At 43.5% G+C, this 20,468-nt stretch overlaps 1 protein-coding gene across 1 annotated transcript in view; it reads right to left on the minus strand.

Moving 5' to 3' along the window:
- Positions 1-15,411, minus strand: part of LOC148139365 (interferon-induced protein 44-like) — a 34,786-nt gene extending 19,375 nt beyond the window's left edge. Inside the window, exons 1-4 of the mRNA XM_087980727.1 lie at positions 15,354-15,411; positions 15,226-15,271; positions 14,928-15,129; positions 6,635-6,763 (exon numbers count right to left, since the gene is read on the minus strand). Coding sequence (XP_087836853.1) covers positions 6,635-6,763; positions 14,928-15,129; positions 15,226-15,271; positions 15,354-15,363 — 387 coding nt within the window. The 5' untranslated portion in view covers positions 15,364-15,411. The remainder of the gene's footprint in view (positions 1-6,634; positions 6,764-14,927; positions 15,130-15,225; positions 15,272-15,353) is intronic.
- Between the last annotated feature and the right edge of the window lie 5,057 nt (positions 15,412-20,468).

Consider the following 20,468-nt stretch of genomic DNA (forward strand, 5'->3'; position numbering starts at 1 on the left):
GCACAGCAGATCAGACAGCATCCAAGGTGCAAGAAAGTCAATGTTTTGGGTCTGGGGATTGGGTGGGGCAAGGGTAGGTGGGATGGTGATAGTTGGATGCATGTAGGGAGTTATTGTGATTGTTCATTGTGAAGGGTGAAGTGGATAGGTGAGTAGGAGGATGGACAGGTGAGGACAGGTGAGGGAGGTGGTGAGGAGAGAGAGGGCTGGAGAATTCAATACTGTGGCCATTGGGCTATGAGATCCCCAGGCAAAATATGAGGCGTTGTTCCTTCAATTATCAAGGAAGCAATATTAGGACATTTGGAAAGTCAAAATGCTATCCATCAGAGCCGAATGGTTTAATGAAGGGCAAATCATGTTTGATAAGTTGCTGGACTTCTTCAAAGATGCAACAAGTAAAGTAGATCATAGGATGCTGTAGATGTAACACATCTGGACTTCCTGAAGGTGTTTGATAAGGTGCTGCACAAAAAGTTAATTAACGAGGTTGGATTATACGAGATTAGGAGTAATTTATTAGCCTGCATCGATGACTGGCCTGATGGACAGAAGACTGACAGTTGGGATAAATGGGGTTTCTTCTGGAGGGCAAGATGTAACTAGTGGGGTGCCAGAGGGTTTGGTCCTTGGACCCCAGCTATTTACAATCTACATTGATGACTTAGATACAGGGATAGAAGGCTCTACAGCCAAATTTGCGAATGTCACAAAAATAGGCGGGGTGGCAAATTACAATGAGGAAATAAGAATCTTGCATCCGGATATAGATAGGTTGGGAGAGTGGGCCAAAATATGGCAGATGGAGAATAATGTAGATAAGTGAGAGATCATGCATTTGGGTTGAGAAAATGGGAAGATGATCTTTTATCTTAATGGGGAGAGACTTCGGGGTGCTCTGGTACAGAGGGATCTAGATGCACTCATTCATGAGTCATAGAAAACTAGCATGCAGGCACTGCGGATAATATATTTATAGCTAAAGGAATGGAATATAAAGGTAACGAAGCATTGTTGCAACTATACAAGGTATTGGTGAGACTGCACCTGAAGTATTGTGCACAGTTTTGATCGCTACAGCAGACAAGTGGGCACGAAGGCAGGAGTTCCAACAGTTCTATCAGATCAACGACCACATACAGATGTGACCTCTGTGACCTGAACTGTCACTCCAGCATTGGTCTCTTCGGTCACAAGCGAAAAGCCAGAACAACGAGGATGCAACCCGTGGTCAACCATGACTGAAAGAGGCCTCACTCACTTTGATCCCCTTATTTAAGGAAAGCTGTAGTGGCATAGAAGGCAATTCAGAGGAAGTTCGCAAAATTGATCCCAGACATGAGAGGTTTGTTGTATGAAGAGAGCTTGAACAATTTAGGCCTATACACTTTGGAATTTAGAACAATGAGGAGATATCACATTGAGGTTTTCAAGATGATAAAAGGTGTGGATAAAACAGACATGGAGCAGATGCTTCCTCTTGTGAGGCATTCTAGGACGAGAGGTCATAGTCTTAGGATAAGGAGTAGCAAATTTAAAACAGACTTGAGGAGAAACTATTTCTCCCAAAGAGTTGTGAATCTGTGGAATTTGCTACCCCAAAGTGCAAATGGGACGGTGAGTAAATTTAAGGAGGAGTTAGACAGATTTTTAATTAGTAACGGTTTGAAGGGATATGGAGAGAAGACAGAAAAATGGGTGTGAGGAGCATATCAGACATGATGGAGTGGTGGACCAAATGCAATGGGCTCAATGGTCTAATTCTGCTCCTATATCTTATGATCTTATGAACTAGTTTATGTCTGGCTTTGACAGTAGAGGAGGCCAAGGATGGACATCTCTCCAAGGGAGTGGGAGGGGAAATTGAAATGGATGGCTAACTGAAGTTCAGGTTTGTTGATGCGTGCAGGGCACAGATGCTGCTTGAATCGATCCCCGAGTCTGCTATCCACCCACTTTAAGTTGGCATCAACATCAGTATGTTGAGTCCATGATAGGGCTGGCATAACTGATGTATAACTGAATCCAGGGTTTACCCTGTCAGTCCCAACTATGTTGGTACTCTGGGCACTGCCCCACCAATGTGGCTACATTTGTAACTAATCCTGGGCACCAGACATAACTTCTCACTAACATCTTGATTTTGGACACCCTTGAATGACCCTGCTGGAGTTAAACGAATACCTGATAGTGACCTTTAATCAGACAAGTCACTCTTGCTCCTCATAATAAAATGCCTGTCCTCTACAGTGATCTGGTCTAACTGAATCTAGAAAGATTTCAGTTCTGATTGCGGTGTACCTTTTGATTCCCCCATCACCACCAGCTGTTTTAGTTTGCCAGGACCGGATTGTTTGGTGTCCATAGGCTAATATTATCAGCGGTGACCGGAAGGGTGTCCAGAAAATTTAAAACCACAATAGACTCTTGGTGTTTCTGCCAGTGGGAGGAGGCTCAAGGCATCCACATTTGTGACTTGGCCTCTCAGGTGGTGTTCCAACTTGTAATTGTTCGCACTTAGAATGACAGCTGAATTTGACCTGATGCAATGGACAGCACACCTTGTCCACTTTGATTAGCCCTAGCAGGGGTTTGTGGTCTGTTACTATTATCAATAGAGGTATTGGTGGAACTTTCTCACACCAAATGTTCCTTCTACATCGAGATTATCTTCAGTCAGCATCAGCCGAAGTCAAGGACGCATACGCTACTGGGCATTCCTCTCCATTGGGTCATCTGTGAACCACCATGACCCTGATACTGTATGGGGAGGCATTGCCTGTCAGCACTATAGCTTGCTTGGGATTGTACTGTGCCAGCATCTTAGATTAGATTACTTAGATTACTTACAGTGTGGAAACAGGCCCTTCGGCCCAACAAGTCCACACCGACCCGCCGAAGCGCAACCCACCCTGACCCATTCCCTTACATTTACTCCTTCACCTAACATTACGGGCAATTTAGCATGGCCAATTCACCTAACTTGCACATTTTTGGACTGTGGAAGGAAACCAGAGCACCCGGAGGAAACCCATGCAGACAAGGGGAGAATGTGCAAACTCCACACAATCAGTCGCCTGAGGCGGGTATTGAACCCGGGTCTCTGGCGCTGTGTGGCAGCAGTGATGACAGTTGCTTCTTCATTTCCCTAAAGGTTATGTCCTGGCGACAAGACCATTCCCACTTTTCCAATAGTCGATGTAAGGATGCCAGAATGGAGGCCAGGGTAATTATCAATTTTCCATCATAATTCACCATTCCGAGGGAAGACCTAACCTCCGGTACAGACATGGGAGCCAGGGCACCTTTGATCAACCTTACTTTCTCTTCTGATGGATGTAATCTGGTCTTGTCAATTCTTTAACTAAAGTAGGTCACTTGGGGCACATGGAACACACATTTTTCCTTTTTAAGGTGTATGCCTGCCTTGAAAAATTTCTGAGGACTATGTTCAGTAAATGCCCTACCCTGTTATGAGCATGTAATCCTGATAAATGGCAACCTGGGTTAGATCTTGTAAAATGTTCTCCATCGTTCACCGAAAAATGGCACAGGCTGATGATTCCCGAAATGGCAGTCTCAGATATTGGAACAAACCTTTCTGGATATTAGTTGTAGCTTACTTCTGGAAATCCTCATCTAACTGCAATTTCAGGTACACATGGCTCATGAAGCTTTGTGAAGAACAGCCCACCCTGCTAGCTCTGTGTACAAGTTGTCAGTGTGAGGGACTGGATATTTATCCAGCTGTGAGAAGCAGTTTACAGTCTGTTTCAAATCCTCACAAAGGTGAACTGACCTGTTAGGCTTCATAATTGGTACGACTGGTGCTTCCTATTCCGCAAACTGGATTGGTTTGAGGATTCCTTCACTTTCCGGCCTCCTGATTTCTGCTTGTACATTTGTCCATAAGGCAAATAGCACTGAGCAGGCCTTGCAGAATTGCGGAAATGTTTCCTGGGCAATAAGTAAGACACCTTTGATAGTCCCTAGAGCTTCCTGAAAAAAATCTGTGTTTAATTGGGACTTCTCTCAGGCAGCCATTTTCTAATTGAAAAATGTTGAGCCAATAAAGATGAATCATTCTCAAATAATTTCACCCCATCAGTCTTGGGCCTGAGCCTTTTACTATAATCAGTGGAAACTGAAGTAGCTGTTACAAATACGCGAATCGAACCAAAGTTGTACCCTTAATCTGTAAAGATTCTCCAGTATAAGTTCTCAGTCTAGCCAAGGTCTTACCCAAACTTAATGGTTGGAGTTTAGAGTGAAATTTGTTAAAGACTGGTCTTGTGATAAATGACATAGCCAAATCAGTATTGATTCCATTAGAACCAGATGACCATTTAACCAAATGTTTGTTTTGATTTTGTTCTGATTTGGATGTTGCTAAGCAATTTAACTGTTCCAAGTTGGCTTTTCAGGTTGTGCACTTTCCTGAGTATTGGCCTATGAGTTCTTTTACTCAATTCAGGCCTAGTGGGACTCTTTTGCTGTCTCAAGTCTGCATACCAACAGCAAATACAATGGTTTGCTGGCCCAGACCCTGAAGAAAATTTTAACCATTTGGCTCAGGCTTGGCTTTGTTTTGGGGTTTTGCTGTGGGCTGACCGAGTGTCCCTCTGTTCAGGTGATGTCCTGATTGAGGCTATGCAATTGCTTTCACTCAAGTGGTGACCCCCCCCAAACTGGCTGGCCTGGTGAAGGTGTCCACTTCCAGTGACATTCTCTGTAACTCATATGCTCCAGTTGTCGTCTTTTCTAATGACGGGGTCAGTTTCAGTGCCTGTTTGAAGTCCAATTGGGCTTCAGCTCGAAGGGACTTTTGCATGGTTACATCATTAACTTCACATGCCAACAGTCTCTCAGCATCTCATTCAGGGTTAACCCAAATCACATGCTTATTTCAGTCGTCTAAACCTTATCAAAGATCCCAATAAGGATTCCCCTGGTTCTCAAATTGCCAAGTAAAACCAATAGTGTCTCAGAATTAGAAGAGACTTGAGGCTGTAATATTCCTTAATTATGTATGTCATCTCTTGAAAGGTTGTAATATCTGGTGCCTCAGGAAACATTTGGCATGTCAGGAGAATTACTCTTTTTTTTCCCCAACCAAAACAGAAAATGCTGGAAAATCTCAGCAGGTCTGGCAGCATCTGTAAGGAGAGAAAAGAGCTGACGTTTCAAGTCTAACTGACCCTTTGTCAAAGCTCCTTGACAAATTTGCTTTTACTCTGTTTTTTTATCTGCCCTAGTGCTATTTTCCCAGAAAAATAATACTCTTTCCACATATTGGGCCCAGTCTTTGATGGCAGGATTGAACAAGTCAAGCTTCCCAAACAACAGCATAATGCCAGAAATGCTACCCCCAACTCAAAGACAATTATTGTGAGCCAATTTCTTCAGGAGGGTTTTTTTTCTCGTTACCACAGAAATAACATAGGCTGATATCCCATCACTAAGTCACCCTTTATTTACATGTAGAGAGTCATTGAACTGATCCTGCTCCGCACAACCAGCTCTCAGTGAACAGAATCTCTGACACTCCTGTTTATATTTGTCAGGCAGGGCTTCCTGAGTGGATCCGTTAACAGCCCCAATCAGAGTTCTCATATTCTATGAGGTTGACCTGACTGACCCAGTTATAACCATTACATCTTCCATTCGCAAATGTCCCCAGTCCTTGCCCTCTTCCTGCTCCCCTCAGCCATTCTCCTGTCCTTCTTGACCTCCTCCAACTTCCTCCCCATCCTTCCATCCTCTCTCCCATTGGCCTCCTTCCACTTTCCCACGGCCTCCACGTGTGTTCCCCCAATCTCATCCCTGGCTTCCTCCTGCATGAACCCTCCGCCATTGACCTCTTCCCAGTTTACCCCTTCCTTATTGGCCTCCACCCACTCAAACCCTCCCATATCCACCTCCTCTCGCTTGTCCCCATTAGCCTTGCCCAGCTCTTCCACCACGTGATTTTCACTTGTCTCTCCATTTCCATTCCTTTCCCTACCACCTCTCTCAGGCCAATCCACTCTGCAGTCTTCTCCCCCTTACATCATCCACAATTCAGCTGTCATTCCCTCTCAAATACATGTAACCCTCAAGAAGACAACATCCAGGACAAATCAGCTTGACTGACAGCACATCCACTCCCTCCACCATTGACACCTAATTGCAGCAATGCAGAAACTTACCAAGAATTCTTAAACAGCACTTTCCAAACCTATAACCTTTACCATCTAGAAGAACAACGCAGCAAATAAATGGGAATACCACCCTGTGCAAGATCAAATCCCAGGTCATTCACCATCCTGACTTGGAAAAATATTGCCATTCCTTTACTGTCACTAGGTCGAAATCCTGGAATTCTCTCCCTATTAGTCTTGGAAATGTACCTACATCCCAAAGAATACAATGGTTCAAGAAGACAGCTCATTACCCAAGGGCAGTGAGGGAAGGACGATAAATGTGGCCCGAGTTGGCAATGCCTATGTCCTGTAAATGTTTTAAAAATATAGTTCATACCTGATGTGTAGAGACTAGGCCTCTTAATTATTACACATTTTTCACTCCAATGTTTTTTTTTATTTTAATGAGAATCTTTAAAGTGTCAAAGTGCATACTAATGGAGGATACTCACATCGGTTCCTGGTAGTATTCTTCCCTCAAGGATCATATTGAAAACTTGCATTGGATCGTTTTTATTTTCGAGTGCATTCCAACCAGCCAGATCCCAAAACCTGAGATAGTTTGACCCACAGTAATTGAGCTGTTACATGAGAACAAGTATGAATGTAATTACATTAAAATTCAGTGGTTTACAGGTTACATCATCAAGTTGCAAACAGTCTCCTGCCTGCCACATGTCGGTTTAAGAACAGAAATGAAAGTTTGGTAGATCAGCTCATCACGGGTTCCTGAAGTACAGAAAGTATGAATTGGAAAGTATGAGTTTGCAATGTCACAAGCTGTAGACACTGACAGTGCACATGAAGCCACAAGCAGACAGATGAAGACACTGACTACACAGAAAAACTAACCATCAGATAAGCTGCTGAGGCAATGAGAAGAAACATAAGAAGATAGACCAAACAGAGCCAAAGATGTGCAGGAGCTGTGGACTATCACATGAATTTACAATTGGAAGCAAATGTTCTTGACAGGCGTCAATCTGCAGTTTGTAGAAAGGCCAATTATTGAGAAAAGGTGTGCAGAGTGAAGCAGGAAAGAAAATCTATAAATTTCCTGAGCCAGAGCAACAGGATAACTGGGGAGGAAAATAAATCAAAGCATTTGTAGACTGGAAAATGGCAGTGAATTTGACAACACAATAGGCACAGGAATCATATAACTGTGTGAACTGTCCAGGTGTGATAGTTCCAGGGAAAATAAGTTCATGCACCATTCCAATCTGGAAGACAAAGTTTTTCTACTGCTACAATTGTAAAGAAAACATTTTTTATTTTAATTACAGGATAGCAGATCAGCTTGGCAAAGTGGGAAAATGGTTATGGAAGGAATCTATACTTAAGAGCAAATCATTGAAATTCATTGTCAATTGTGTTTACACCACTGTTTTGTTCAAGCTGAGGAAGGAGTTTGTTTGCAGATGAGCAGAAAGTGATATTTGGCTGGCAACAGGTAGCTGATTGATTTGTGAGGCTGTGACCAGTTGGATCACAAAGGCTTTCAGTCAGACTACAAATGTCTGATTGACTCCTGGATGTTGAGATGCTGCTGGATGCAAACAATACTTACACATATGTTTGGACTGCTGCAAGATGCAGATGTTGTGTCTTCCTCTTCAGTAAAATCCTGGCACAAACAAATGTTATGTCTTTTTTCTCTAGTAAAATAGTTACAGCTTGTATAATTTCCCTCACTAATTGCTGCAGGCTGGGATCTTTAACCAATATTGATGAAACTTGCAATTAATGTATAAATTGCCTGTAACTCCAATGAAGAACTGAAAAGTAGATAGGGCAGTTAAGGAGGAGTATGATGTGTTGGCTTTCATTAGCAGGGGTTTGAGTTTAAGAGCTGCGAGGTTATACTGTAGTTCTATAAAGTCCTGGCTAGACCACACTTGGAATATTGTGTTCAGTTGTGGTCGCCTCATTACAGGAAGGATGTGGAAGCTTTTTAGAGAGTGCAGAGATGATTTACCAGGATGCTGCCTGGACTGGAGGCCATATCTTATGAAGAAGGGTTCAGGGAGCTAAGGCTTTTCTCATTGGAGCAAAGAAGGGTGAGAGGCAACTTGATTGAGATGTACAAGATGTTGAGAGGCATAGATACAGTGAATATTCAGAGACTTTTTCCCAGGGCAGAAATGGCTATCACAAGGGGACATAATTTTAAGGTGATTGGAGGAAGGTTTCGGGGAGATGTCTGTGATTGGCTCTTTATACAGAGAGTTGTGGGTGTGTGGAACACACTGCCAATGGTGGTGTTAGAGTAGATACATTAGAGATACTTAAGCGACTCTTGGATAGGTACATAGATGACAGCAAAATGAAGGGTATGTAGGTTAGTTGATCTTAGAGTAGGATAAAAGGTTGGCACAACATCAAGGGTCAAAGGGCCTGTACTGTGCCATATTGTTCTATTTTCTATGTTCTAAAAAAATCTAGAGAGAAGAGATTGAAGAACAGAAAATCATTGCAAGCAAAAGTATCATCTCAGTGAACCCTGTGAACTGGGGCCATGAACTGCTGCCCTAGTACTTTTTCCTCCACCCATCAGACCATTGTTTCTTGATGGTTGGCATGTGTGTCTTGGCTTAGTAAGTCTTTCAACTAGCTATGTTTCATGTCACCAGCTCATAGCTGTTTCCCTGTGTTCAGCATCTACTTATTTGTAAAACTAAAAATAATTCTTGTTAAGTTCAAAAACCTGGCCCATGTTTTATGTTCACCTGAGTCTAGCTGACAAGTAAATTGGAACTTGGTAATGGCTCTGGGACTCCGGTGAAGCATGACAAGGTATAAGGTCTCATGGCCAGATTAGTTGATTTAGATCTGGTACCAGATTTAGAAATTGGCACTGCAAATGACAAAGGATTTACTGCAGGTTGCAGAATTGTCCCTGATAGAGTTAAATGCATTTTCAAAGTCCCAGCCAATTGATTTGGCAGGTAAACTAGAGGTAGCGTTGCTTGACAGAGCCAGGATAGCAGAAGTCATTGAGGTACAAACACCGTACTTCGGTTTAGAAGAGGGAGAGTATGTACTCTGAGTCATGAAACATTGGAATTAAGTGATATTTAATTATGGTTGAAGCAGTTTGAACATGTGGAAAAAATAAAGAAACTAGAGGTGGCAGAAAATTAAAGATCAAAATAAGATAAGGAAATGGTGATGGAATTGAAAACAATGAAAATGGAAATGAAATGATTGCAAATAAAGATTTGGGAGACAGAGCAAGATAGACTGATAGAGTCAAACAGCACAGATGCTTCGGCCTAACTCATCCATGCCGACCAGGTTTCCTAAACTGAACAAGTCCATTTGCCTGTGTTTGGCCCATATCCCTCTGAACCCTTCCTATCCGTGTATCTATTCAAATGTCTTTTAAATATTGTAATTATACCCACCTCTACCACTTCCTCTGACAACTCATACCATACACACACCACTCTCTCTGTGAAAAAGTTGCCCCTCAAGTCCCTTTTAAATCTTTCCCCTCTCACCTTAAACTTATGCCCACTAGGAGAGTGTTGAGTCCTCTGAATCAGAAATGACCGAATTGGCCAAAGATATCTAAGAGGAGAGTGAAATTCTAGTACGATGTGAAATTCTAAGAGGCAAGCTCCCGTGCATTATATGCCGCCTATGTCAGACACCGAGTCGGAAGAACCTAACCCGGTGCTGAAATACTGCAGAAGTCTCGCCAAGAAAAAGCATCAGCCTATGTCCTTGGACTCAGAGTCAGAAAGATGTAGTGATTGTAACAACGGCAGCCAACTGGACCTCAGAGGTAATGAGTTCCTTGTTTGGAACTATTAACATGGGAGAAAGTGAGGACTGCAGATGCTGGAGATCAGAATTGAAAAGTATGGCGCTGGAAAAGCACAGCAGGTCAGGCAGCATCCAAGAAGCAGGAGAGTCAACGATTTGGACATAAGCCTTCATCAGGAATGTGGGATATTTCTGATGAAGGGCTTATGCCCAAACTGTCAACTCTCTTGCTCAGTGGATGCTGCCTGACCTGCTGTGCTTTTCCAGCGCCACACGTTTTGACACTGTTAATCTGGCCCAGTCAGGGAGCTCTGGCTGACAGATAAAAAAAGAGTGTCAGAGATACTGACATCCTGATGCCTGACTCTATATGAGGCAGTACTATAGTTATGGACTGATCATATATAAATAAAGGGACAGTTGGTGATGGGCTACCAACCTCTGGGGACTTATTTCAGGGAGAAAGCAGGGGTCATGAAAAAGCACTGGTGGGTATAATTGGGTTGTATCCCAAGAAGTTCTCTAAACTACCAAGTGGATGAGGATAGCCAAGGAAAGACTAGGGCCCATTAGGGACAAAGGGAAGGTAATTTGTATGTGGAGCTAGAGGACATCAGTAGGAGGTAGTTCTTCTATAACGCAATTGTTGCATTCTTGTGCACACCCGCGTTACAGAAGAATCGCTTTTTAGAAACAGTCTTTGCCATTTAATGGAGATCCATGGGAATGCCGTCGCCTACAAGCTCCCCTCCAACCCACACTACACCCTGCTTTGGAAATACATCACCATGCTTACAGTGACTTTGGGTCAAAATCCTGGAATCTCCACCCGAATAGCATTGCATTTGCACCCACCCTGTGGACTGCAGCAGTTCAAGTTGGCAGATCATCACCACCTTCTCTACGGCATTACAGTCATAGAGATGTACAGCATGGAAACAGACCCTTCGGTCCAACCCGTCCATGCCAACCAAATATCCCAACCCAATCTAGTCCCACCTGCCAGCACCCGGCCCATATCCCTCCAAACCCTTCCTATTCATATACCCATCCAAATGCCTCTTAAATGTTGCAATTGTACCAGCCTCCACCACTTCCTCTGGCAGCTCATTCCATTCCACCCTTTGCATGAAAAAGTTGCCCTTTATGTCACTTTTATATCTTTCTCCTCTCACCCTAAACCTATGCCCTCTAGTTCTGGACTTCCCGACCCCAAGGAAAAGACTTTGTCTATTTATCCTATTCATGCTCCTCATAATTTTGTAAACCTCTATAGGGTCACCCCTCAGCCTCCAACGCTCCAAAGAAAACAGCCCCTCCCAATAGCTCAAATCCTCCAACCTTGGCAACATTCTTGTAAATCTTTTCTGAACCCTTTCAAGTTTCAGAACATCTTTCCGATAGGAAGGAGACCAGAATTGCACGCAATATTCCAACAGTGGCCTAACCCAATATCCTGTACAGCCGCAACATGACCTCCCAACTCCTGTACTCAATACTCTGACAAACAAAGGAAAGCATACCAAGCGCCTTCTTCACTATCCTATCTACCTGCGACTCCACTTTCAAGGAGCTATGAACCTGCACTCCAAGGTATCTTTGTTCAGCAACACTCCCTAGGACCTTACCATTAAGTGTATAAATCCTGCTAAGATTTGCTTTCCCAAAATGCAAAATGTCGCATTTATCGAACTTAAACTCCATCTGCCACTTCTCAGCCCATTGGCCCATCTGATCAAGATCCTGTTGTAATCTGAGGTAACCTTCTTTGCTGGAGGAGAAAGTGAGGACTGCAGATGCTGGAGATCAGAGCTGAAAATGTGTTGCTGGAAAAGCGCAGCAAGTCAGGCAGCATCCAAGAAACAGGAGAATCGACGTTTCAGGCATAAGCCCTTCGTCAGGAATGTTTCCATGCTGTACATCTCTATGACTGTAATGCCCTCTTTCCTCATTCCTGACGAAGGGCTTATGCCCGAAACGTCAATTCTCCTGTTCCTTGGATGCTGCCTGACCTGCTGCGCTTTTCCAGCAACACATTTTCAGCTCTAAACTTCTTCGCTGTCCACTACACCTCCAATTTTGGTGTCATCTGCAAATGTACTAACTATATCTGTTATGCTCGCATCAAATCATTTATATAAATGATGAAAAGTAGAGGACACAGCACGGATCTTTGTGGCACTCCACTGGTCACAGACCTCCAGCCTGAAAAACAACCCTCCACCACCACCCTCTGCCTTCTACCTTTGAACCAATTCTGTATCCAAATGACTAGTTCTCCCTGCATTCCATGAGATCTAACCTTGCTGACCAGTCTACCATGGGGAAACCTTGTTGAACGCCTTACTGAAGTCCATATAGATTACATCTACCGCTCTGCCATCATCAATCCTCTTTGTTACTTATTCAAGAAACTCAATCAAGTTTGTGAGACATGATTTCCCACGCAAAAAGCCATGCTGACTATCCCTAATCAGTCCTTGCCTTTCCAAATACATGTACATCCTGTCTCTCAGGATCCCCTCCAACAACTTGTCCACCACCGAGGTCAGGCTCACCGGTCTATAGTTCCCTGGCTTGTCCTTACCACTTTTCTTAAACAGTAGCACCACGTTAGCCAGCCTTCAGTCTTCCGGCACTTCACCTGTGACTATGGATGATACAAATATCTCAGCAAGAGGCCCAGCAATCACTTCTCTAGCTTCCCACAGTGTTCTAGGGTACACCTGATCAGGTCCTGGGGATTTATCCACCTTTATGCATTTCAAGACATCCAGCACTTCCTCCTCTGGAATATGGACATTTTTCAAGATGTCACAACCTATTTCCCTACATTCTATATCTTCTATGTCCTTTTCCACAGTAAATACTGATGCAAAATGCTCGTTATTATCTCCCCCATTGTCTGCGGCTCCACACAAAGGCCACCTTGCTGATCTTTGAGTGGCCCTATTCTCTCCCTAGTTACCCATTTGTCTTTAACGAATTTGTAAAACCCCTTTGGATTCTCCTTAACTCTATTTGCCAAAGCTATCTCATGTTCCCTTTTTGCCCTCCTGATTTCCCTCTTAAGTATACTCCTACTGCCTTTATACTCTTCTAAGGATTCACTCGATCTCTTCTGTCTATCAGGAATGGGCAAGAAATGCTGGCACAGCCAGTAACACTCTCGTCTCATAACTGAATATAAAATTAGTGATATGACCTAAGTGATACCATCAATGGTAGTTTGTGAGAAGAACACACGTTATGAGTCCACAATAAATAGTTCAGGTCACAATGTCCAAGAAAACTAATTAATATGTCTAATATATCACTACCTCTCAAATTGGTGTTTAAAGAAAAGGGGCAGTTGGAATTTGATCAGTCTTCAAATAAAAAAGGTCAAAAAGTCGTTTGGATAGTGGCCTAAGTACATCATTTGGGTGGCATGGTGGCACAGTGGTTAGCACTGCTGCCTCACAGCACCAGAGACCCGGGTTCAATTCCCACCTCAGGTGACTGTGTGGAGTTTGCACATTCTCCCCGTGACTGCGTGGGTTTGCTTTGGTTTCCCCCCACAATCCAAAAATGTGCAGGTTAGGTGGATTGGCCATGCTAAATTGCCCATTGTGTTAGGTGAAGGGGTAAATGTAGGGGAATGGGTCTGGGTGGGTTGCGCTTTGGCGGGTCGGTGTGGACTTGTTGGACCAAAGGGCCTGTTTCCACACTGTAAGTAATCTAATAATTTCTCAGAAGTCATGTGACTTCAGTCAACTGCCTCCTAGGATGTCTGTGGTGTTAATAGATTAAATATTTATCCTGCCTGACCTGTTGTGCTTTCCAAGCAACACACTCTCAACTCTGATCTCCAGCATCTTCAGTCCTCACTTTCTCCTACCCATCCAAGATAGCCTTGATCTATTTACTCTGCTTGCCTGAGTTTAAGGCAGGCAGAGTAAATAGATCAAGGCACTAGTTTTGTTTTGGACTTCACAGCAGAAGAGTCAAGTCATGTCATGTCGACCAGTCAACCAATGGAAGTGGTTTCCAGTCTGTGGAGCTTTCAAGCTGTGACAGCCCTTGTGGACATACTTGTTAGAATGAAGACTGTTTAGGCTATCAGAATTGGGTAAGGTTCATGGCTCCAGTCTCAAAAATGAATCGTAGAATCAAAAATTAGTCTCAGCATCCAAGAGAAAGAAACTGGGAAGAGTCAGTTCAGTAAAGATTTAAAAATTATTTCTCTGTAATTGACTATGTCAAAAGATAATCTTTGTAAATAGTCTGAAACATTGTGTTGCTGCTTGTGTTGAGACCTTTCTATCTGTCTTCAATATATTGAAAATAATGTTTATTTCTTATGTTCGAGAGTTAAAGAATATTTCCAACCCCATAAATGTATTTCACTAACTCAGCACTCCAACAGTCAACTGCAAAAAAGTTAAATAATTAAACATATGCTACATCAAACCAAGTTTGAATCTGGAATCAGAACAGAATCTTCTTTAGTTCGTAACATTGGAACAGTATGGGTTGTAGATTTTAAAGAAGGAAGGATATTAAATCTTGTTATATTATCCTATTGGCTCAGTGTTTCCTGTAATGACTACATTTCCAAAGCACTTTGTTGGCAAGAAAGTGTTTTGGCATTTAGTGGCCATGCTTTCATCAAGGTGTGACTCCAGCCCTACACTGATGTGCTGATACTTAACTGCCTTCTGAAATGGCTCAGCACACTACTTGCTGTTGCTGTTGTGCAAAATGATTAGAAAATCCAGGAAGTCCAGTAGAAGAGACATACTGGTCCATTTGTATTGTATACTTTTAAACAGAGCTTCATTAGAACCAGTACATTCATTTCCAGGTATTACTCCTGTTTTGACCGGTTTGTTTTTATCCCTTTGGATCCTCTCATCAGAGTTGGACAATAAACAGGATTGCCAGTTGCAGCAACATACAAAGAATTATTAAAATAAAAGCAGCAGACAGTACCGTGGGTGTGAGAGATTTCCGATTCCGCTCAATTGGAGCAAGGTTCGTTATTCTTCCTTTTGGATCCAGAGCTGAGAGAAATGTGTTAATGGTGGCTGATATACCAGCTCCCTCCATTCCAAACAGCAAGATGTTTATATACTTCCCACATTCTCTGGGAGGCTGGTAGTCCAACAGATAGTCCCTCAGAGATTCCAGCTTTCTGCCAAAAAAATATAAGAAGGGTGTAAAAAGTTAAAATTGAAGTGCTTTTTGTTTACATAATTTATGAATTGATTTGGCTGGTCCAGAAACTCACCGTCGGTTGAAAACTGGACTGTGAACAGCATTATCATTCGAATAAGCTGAAATAAAAAGAGAATGTATTAAATTATTTAGTTTAAAATACGAGTATAGAATCAGAGAACCACAAAATTATTGACTTACAGCTTCCCATGTCTGGACTCAGCCCAGGTACAAACTCTAATCTGTGAAACAGAAACGACCTAAGGCGGGTTTGGAAATTCCGGACTCTGCCTCTTGCTTCTGCTCAGCGATGGATTTGGTGACAGAAAGAGAACTTGCTCAGCAGGAAGATGGTTTAATTCTTATATATTTATTCTTTCATTGCCGTTCCTCAGCACCTTTAAGCTGTAAGTCTCCAACATTAATGAATGAAAATGCTATTCTCTTTTGCATGATATTTGCTTTGCCCTCATGTCGGAAACAAAGGGCTGGAATTTTCCATTCGAGTTGTGAACCAAATTGTCTGAGGTAAGACATGATTAACCCTCCCAAGACTTTAACATTATTCCTAAATACCCAGAATTGTCAGCACTGTCCAGCTGACCCCTAACCAATGAATTGAAGCTCTATGGTAATGTGCAAATGTCCCTTTGTAGAAAATGGATAGACTGTGTCAAATACAAAGAAATTTCTTCAAGGTGGGTATACATCTGCTGCTCTCTCGGACAGGATTTCTGATTTAATCTTTCTTTTTGTTCACCATCATTACTTTCATTTTCTCTGCTGGGTTTTGACACAGCCTAACCATTTTCTCATATTCTTAGCCCTCATTATTATTTATTCAGCTTCTTTTCAGTCCTGGCTTACTCTCAATAATCCTCTTGTCTGCCTGCTCTGGAATCTGTCTCCATCTATCCCCTCACCTCTCCCCCACATCCACCCACAACAATCTCATCTTCGCTGTAAATATTATATTTTCGTAACTGCTGTCTGTTCTGATGAAGAGACACCAGACTCAATACAGCTGTTCTTTCTCTCCACTGATGCTGCTAGATCTGCTGAGTTTCTCCAGCAAATTTTCTTTTTGTTTTAGAATCTCCAGCATTTGGGAATGGAGGATTTGAGTTACAAGGAGAGGCTGGATAGGCTGGAACATTATTCACTGGAACATAGGAGCTGAAGGGTATAGATAAGATGATTGGCACAAGTCTTTTCCCTAAGGTGGGGCTTTCAAAACGAGGGAGCATATTTTTAAGGTGAGAGGAGAAAGATTTTAAAAAGACACGAGGGGAGTTTTATTTTTCTCTCAGAGAGTGGTTCATATGTGGAATGAACTTCCAGAGTAGATGCTGTTACAGTTACAACGTTTAAAAGACATTCCAACAAGTACATGATTAAGAAATATTTTGGGGGAAATGGGCCAAGGACAGGCAGGTGGGACTAGTTTAGTTTGGGATGATGGTTGGCACAGACTGCTTGAACTAAAAAGGTTGTTTCAGTACTGTATGACTCAATGACTTTACCCTTCCCCCACCTCCAACACTCTCCATCCACCTGGACCCTCCCTCTGACCTTTTACCTGCAATTGACCTGTTTATTGAGAATTGTCAATGTCATATCGGTCATCTGAATTTCTCTGCCCCACCCCTCACCCATTGAAACCTAACTCCCTCTGAACTGAAGGGGCTCCATGCTCTCAGCTCCAAACATGGCTTTATCATCAAGCCTGCCCACAAGATTGATGCTGGTGTTGTCTGGCGGACTAATCTCTACATTGTTGAGGTCAGCACCAGCTCTCAGATACCATCTCCTATCTCCTCCTGGATATGACCCCACCATTCAGCATCAGGCAATTGTGTCCATCACCATCAGCAATCTCATCTCATCTCCCTTAGACAGCCTTGTAGCTCATAGTCCCCTCACCCTGTACAGTCTGCTTCTACTTTCTCCCCAGCTTCCATAATCAGGACTGTCCAGACAGACCCATTGTTTCTGCCTGAGGTGGGCACGACAGGGAGTGGAGTGTATTATTTCTCCCTCCAATTCTATTTTGATTTAATCCCCCTTCACTGTTTGATCTCGCAGCATTACACTCTAAAAAGGGCACTGCTTGTCGCTGGCCACTTGGGTGTTTCCTTTCTTCCTGGTGATGGAAATTGAATAAAGATTTGTACACCTTGTGTCTTTCACTGTGTCCCATACCTGCACACACATGACAAGGATGCTGGGGAAAATACAAGCACTACCACAGTTCGGCGGTAGTGTGGGACAAAAAGAAAGAAAGAAAAAGAACAGGAGTGTCAGACATTCTGAAATAAAAACGAAAAAAAAGTCAACGATTGTGTTTCACTCTGAGAGCTGGCTCTGAGAGTGTTGGATCAGTGTGGAGAGAAGGACTCTGCTCTTTTTCCTGTGTTAAAAGAGGAGAGGAGATTGATTCTGTTTTTGTCTTCCCATTGAGGAGGAAGAGTTTATTTCGAAGTTTTTTGTTTCTTCTTTATTGTTGTTGTGATTGTTTGTTTTCTGGCTTTTCTTTTTTGCTCACTTGAAGCTGTGCTCAACTGCACAGGCAGCTACTACCATCACTGCTGCTGCTGCTACAAGCTTGGGCCTGCTCCGAATACTGGAGCCTGGACCTTGCCTGCACCACTGCTGCTGCCTGGGCCTACCTACAAAATAAAATAAATAAATAAACAGGAGTGGTTCCTGTACAGAGAATGGTGGTCGGGGGTGTAGGTTAGAGGACCTTCTTCTGGGTGTGCTCCTGGGCCTGGCCATAAACAGGTCCAGGCAGCGGGCCATGGAGGGGCTCGTCAGGGCTTGTTGCCTGCCCCTTTTCCGCAGCTACGTCCGAGCCCGGAGTTCACTGGAGGAGGAGCACGCGGTGTCTACCAACACCCTCGAGCTGTTCAGGGAGAGGTGGGCACTGCAGGGAGTGGAGTGTCTTATTTTCCCGTCTGACTCTATTTTGATTTAATCCCTGCCTTCCCCTTCACCTTTTTAATCACTCAACATTGCCCTTTGATGAGAAGGGTATTGCCTGTCACTGGCCACCCTGGTGTTTTCTTTCTTCCTGGTGGTGGGAATTGAATAAAGATTTGTCCATCTGTTGTCTCTCACTGTGTCTCACACCTGCACACACAACATGGGTGCTGGGGAAAATACAAGCACAAAAAAATATAACCAAGTGATTTAGAATCTCCTCAGTTAAGGGGACTGACCCTGTAAAAGAAAAAAATATTAACAGGTGATTTAGGATCTCCTTGGTTTAGCAGACTGACTCTGTAAAGAAAAAAATACCAGGAGTGTCCCTGGTGCGGAGGGGGAGGGTAGGTCAGAGGACCTCCTCGTGAGTCTGCTCCTGGGCCTGGCCAAACTGGCCATAAACAGGTTCAGGCAGCGGGCTGTGGAGGGGGTCATTAGGGCCAATTGCCTGCCCCTCTTCCGCGTTTATGTCAGAGCCCAGGTGTCCCTGGAGAAGGAACACGCAGTGTCCACCAACATCCTCGAGCTGTTCAGGGAGAGGTGAGCACCACAAGGTGTGGAGTGTCTTATTTCCCCCTCCAACTATATTTTGATTTAATCCCTGCCCTCCTCTTCACTGTTTGATCACGCAGCATTGCCCTCTGAGAAGGGCACTGCTTGTCACTAGCCACTCAGGTGTTTCCTTTCTCCCTGTGGTAAAATATAAATAAAGATTTCCAAACTTGTTGTTCTTCACTGTGTCTGACACCTGCACACACATGACATGGGTGCTGGGGGAAAGTAAGTACTGCTGCTGTCAGGTGGTAGTGTGGGGGAGTGGGGAAATAAACAGGAGTGTCAGAGGTTCTGTTCATTCAGAGCTGGATCAATGAGTGAAGGACTCTCCACTTTTCTGTGTTAACGAGGAGAGGAAACTGGCTGACTGACTTCTGAACAGCCTGGATGAAAGAGAAAAATATAAACAGGAGTGTCCCCAGTGCAGAGGGGAGAAGGGTAGGTCAGAGGACCACCTCGTGGGTCTTCTCCTGGGCCTGGCCATAAACAGGTCCAGGGCAGCGGGCCATGGAGGGGGTCATTATAGCCTGCCCCTCGTCTGCGGCTACATCTGAGCCCGAATGTCCCTGGAGAAGGTAGCACATGGTGTCCACAAACACCTTTAAGATTTTCAGGGAGAGATGGGCATCACGGGGAGTGAAGTGTCTTATTTCACCCTCCAACTCTATTTTGATTAATCTCTGCCCTCTCCTTCACTTTTTTGATCACGCAGCATTGCCCTTTGATGAGAAGGGCACTGCTTCTCACTGGCTACTCGGGTGTTTCCTTTTTTCCTGGTAGTGGAATATAAATAAAGATTTATGTTCTTGTTTTTCACTGTGTCCTATACCTGTACACATATGACATTGATGTTGGGGAAAAATAAGCAGAAAATAGCGTGGGGAGGGAAAGAAAAAAAAACGAGTGTCAGAGAAAAAGAAATAAACTGGAGTGTCAGAGGTTCTGATCACTCTGAGAGCTGGCTGTGAGGGAGCTGGATCAGTGTCAAGGACTCTTAATTTGTGTCAGGGAGGACCACATCCTGTGTGTACTGCTCCTGTTGGTTTCTGTTTGTTTTTGGAGGAAACCTGATTCCTGAACTGGCCTGAATTATATCGTCAGTTTGTTAACTGTATTTCTTTTTATTGAGGACTGATTTTTAAACTGCCTGATCTACACAGTCAATGTGTTTCAGATATAATTCAGTTCTCATTAGGGAACTGTTGTTTCACTGGCTGGTTATAGGCTGTATGTTACTCTTTTACTTTGAGAAAAGGACATGTTGTTTTTGTGGCAGGGCTTAGCCCTTGCATTCTGGTTTTCTTTTTTTTGAATGTGTTTTCACTTTTTTGGTGTTTGCATTGAACTGCTCTGAGAAAATATATTTTTCCAGATGAGCCGGCCGTCTATGGGTAGGCTTGGCCCTCCGTGAGTTACCAGGCCTCTGTAAAGACTGAACACCTGTGTGTGTGCTGAGAGGTGAGCAATTGCATCCTGGAGTGGACCAACAACAGTGAGTTAACTGCACCTTTGCAATGTACTGTGTTCCTGTGAGTAAGCCTGGTCCTTTGTGGATGGACCAGGCCTCTGTGGAGACTGAACACCTGCATGTGTGGTGTGGACCAAACCCCTGAGAGTTAACTGCACCTTCACAATGTACTGTGTTCCTGTGAGTAGGCCTGGATCTCTAAAGATAAACCAGGCCCTATGGAGACTGAATACCTGTGTGTGTGCTGCAGGGTGTGCATTTTTGCCTTCGGGAGTATCCTTTGAGGATTTTGTGAATTCTGTTAATGT

Source organism: Chiloscyllium plagiosum, unplaced genomic scaffold (genome assembly GCF_037043375.1).
Source record: "Chiloscyllium plagiosum isolate Xiang-an unplaced genomic scaffold, Cpla_swu_hap1 HiC_scaffold_38, whole genome shotgun sequence".
Taxonomy (NCBI): Eukaryota; Metazoa; Chordata; class Chondrichthyes; order Orectolobiformes; family Hemiscylliidae; genus Chiloscyllium; species Chiloscyllium plagiosum.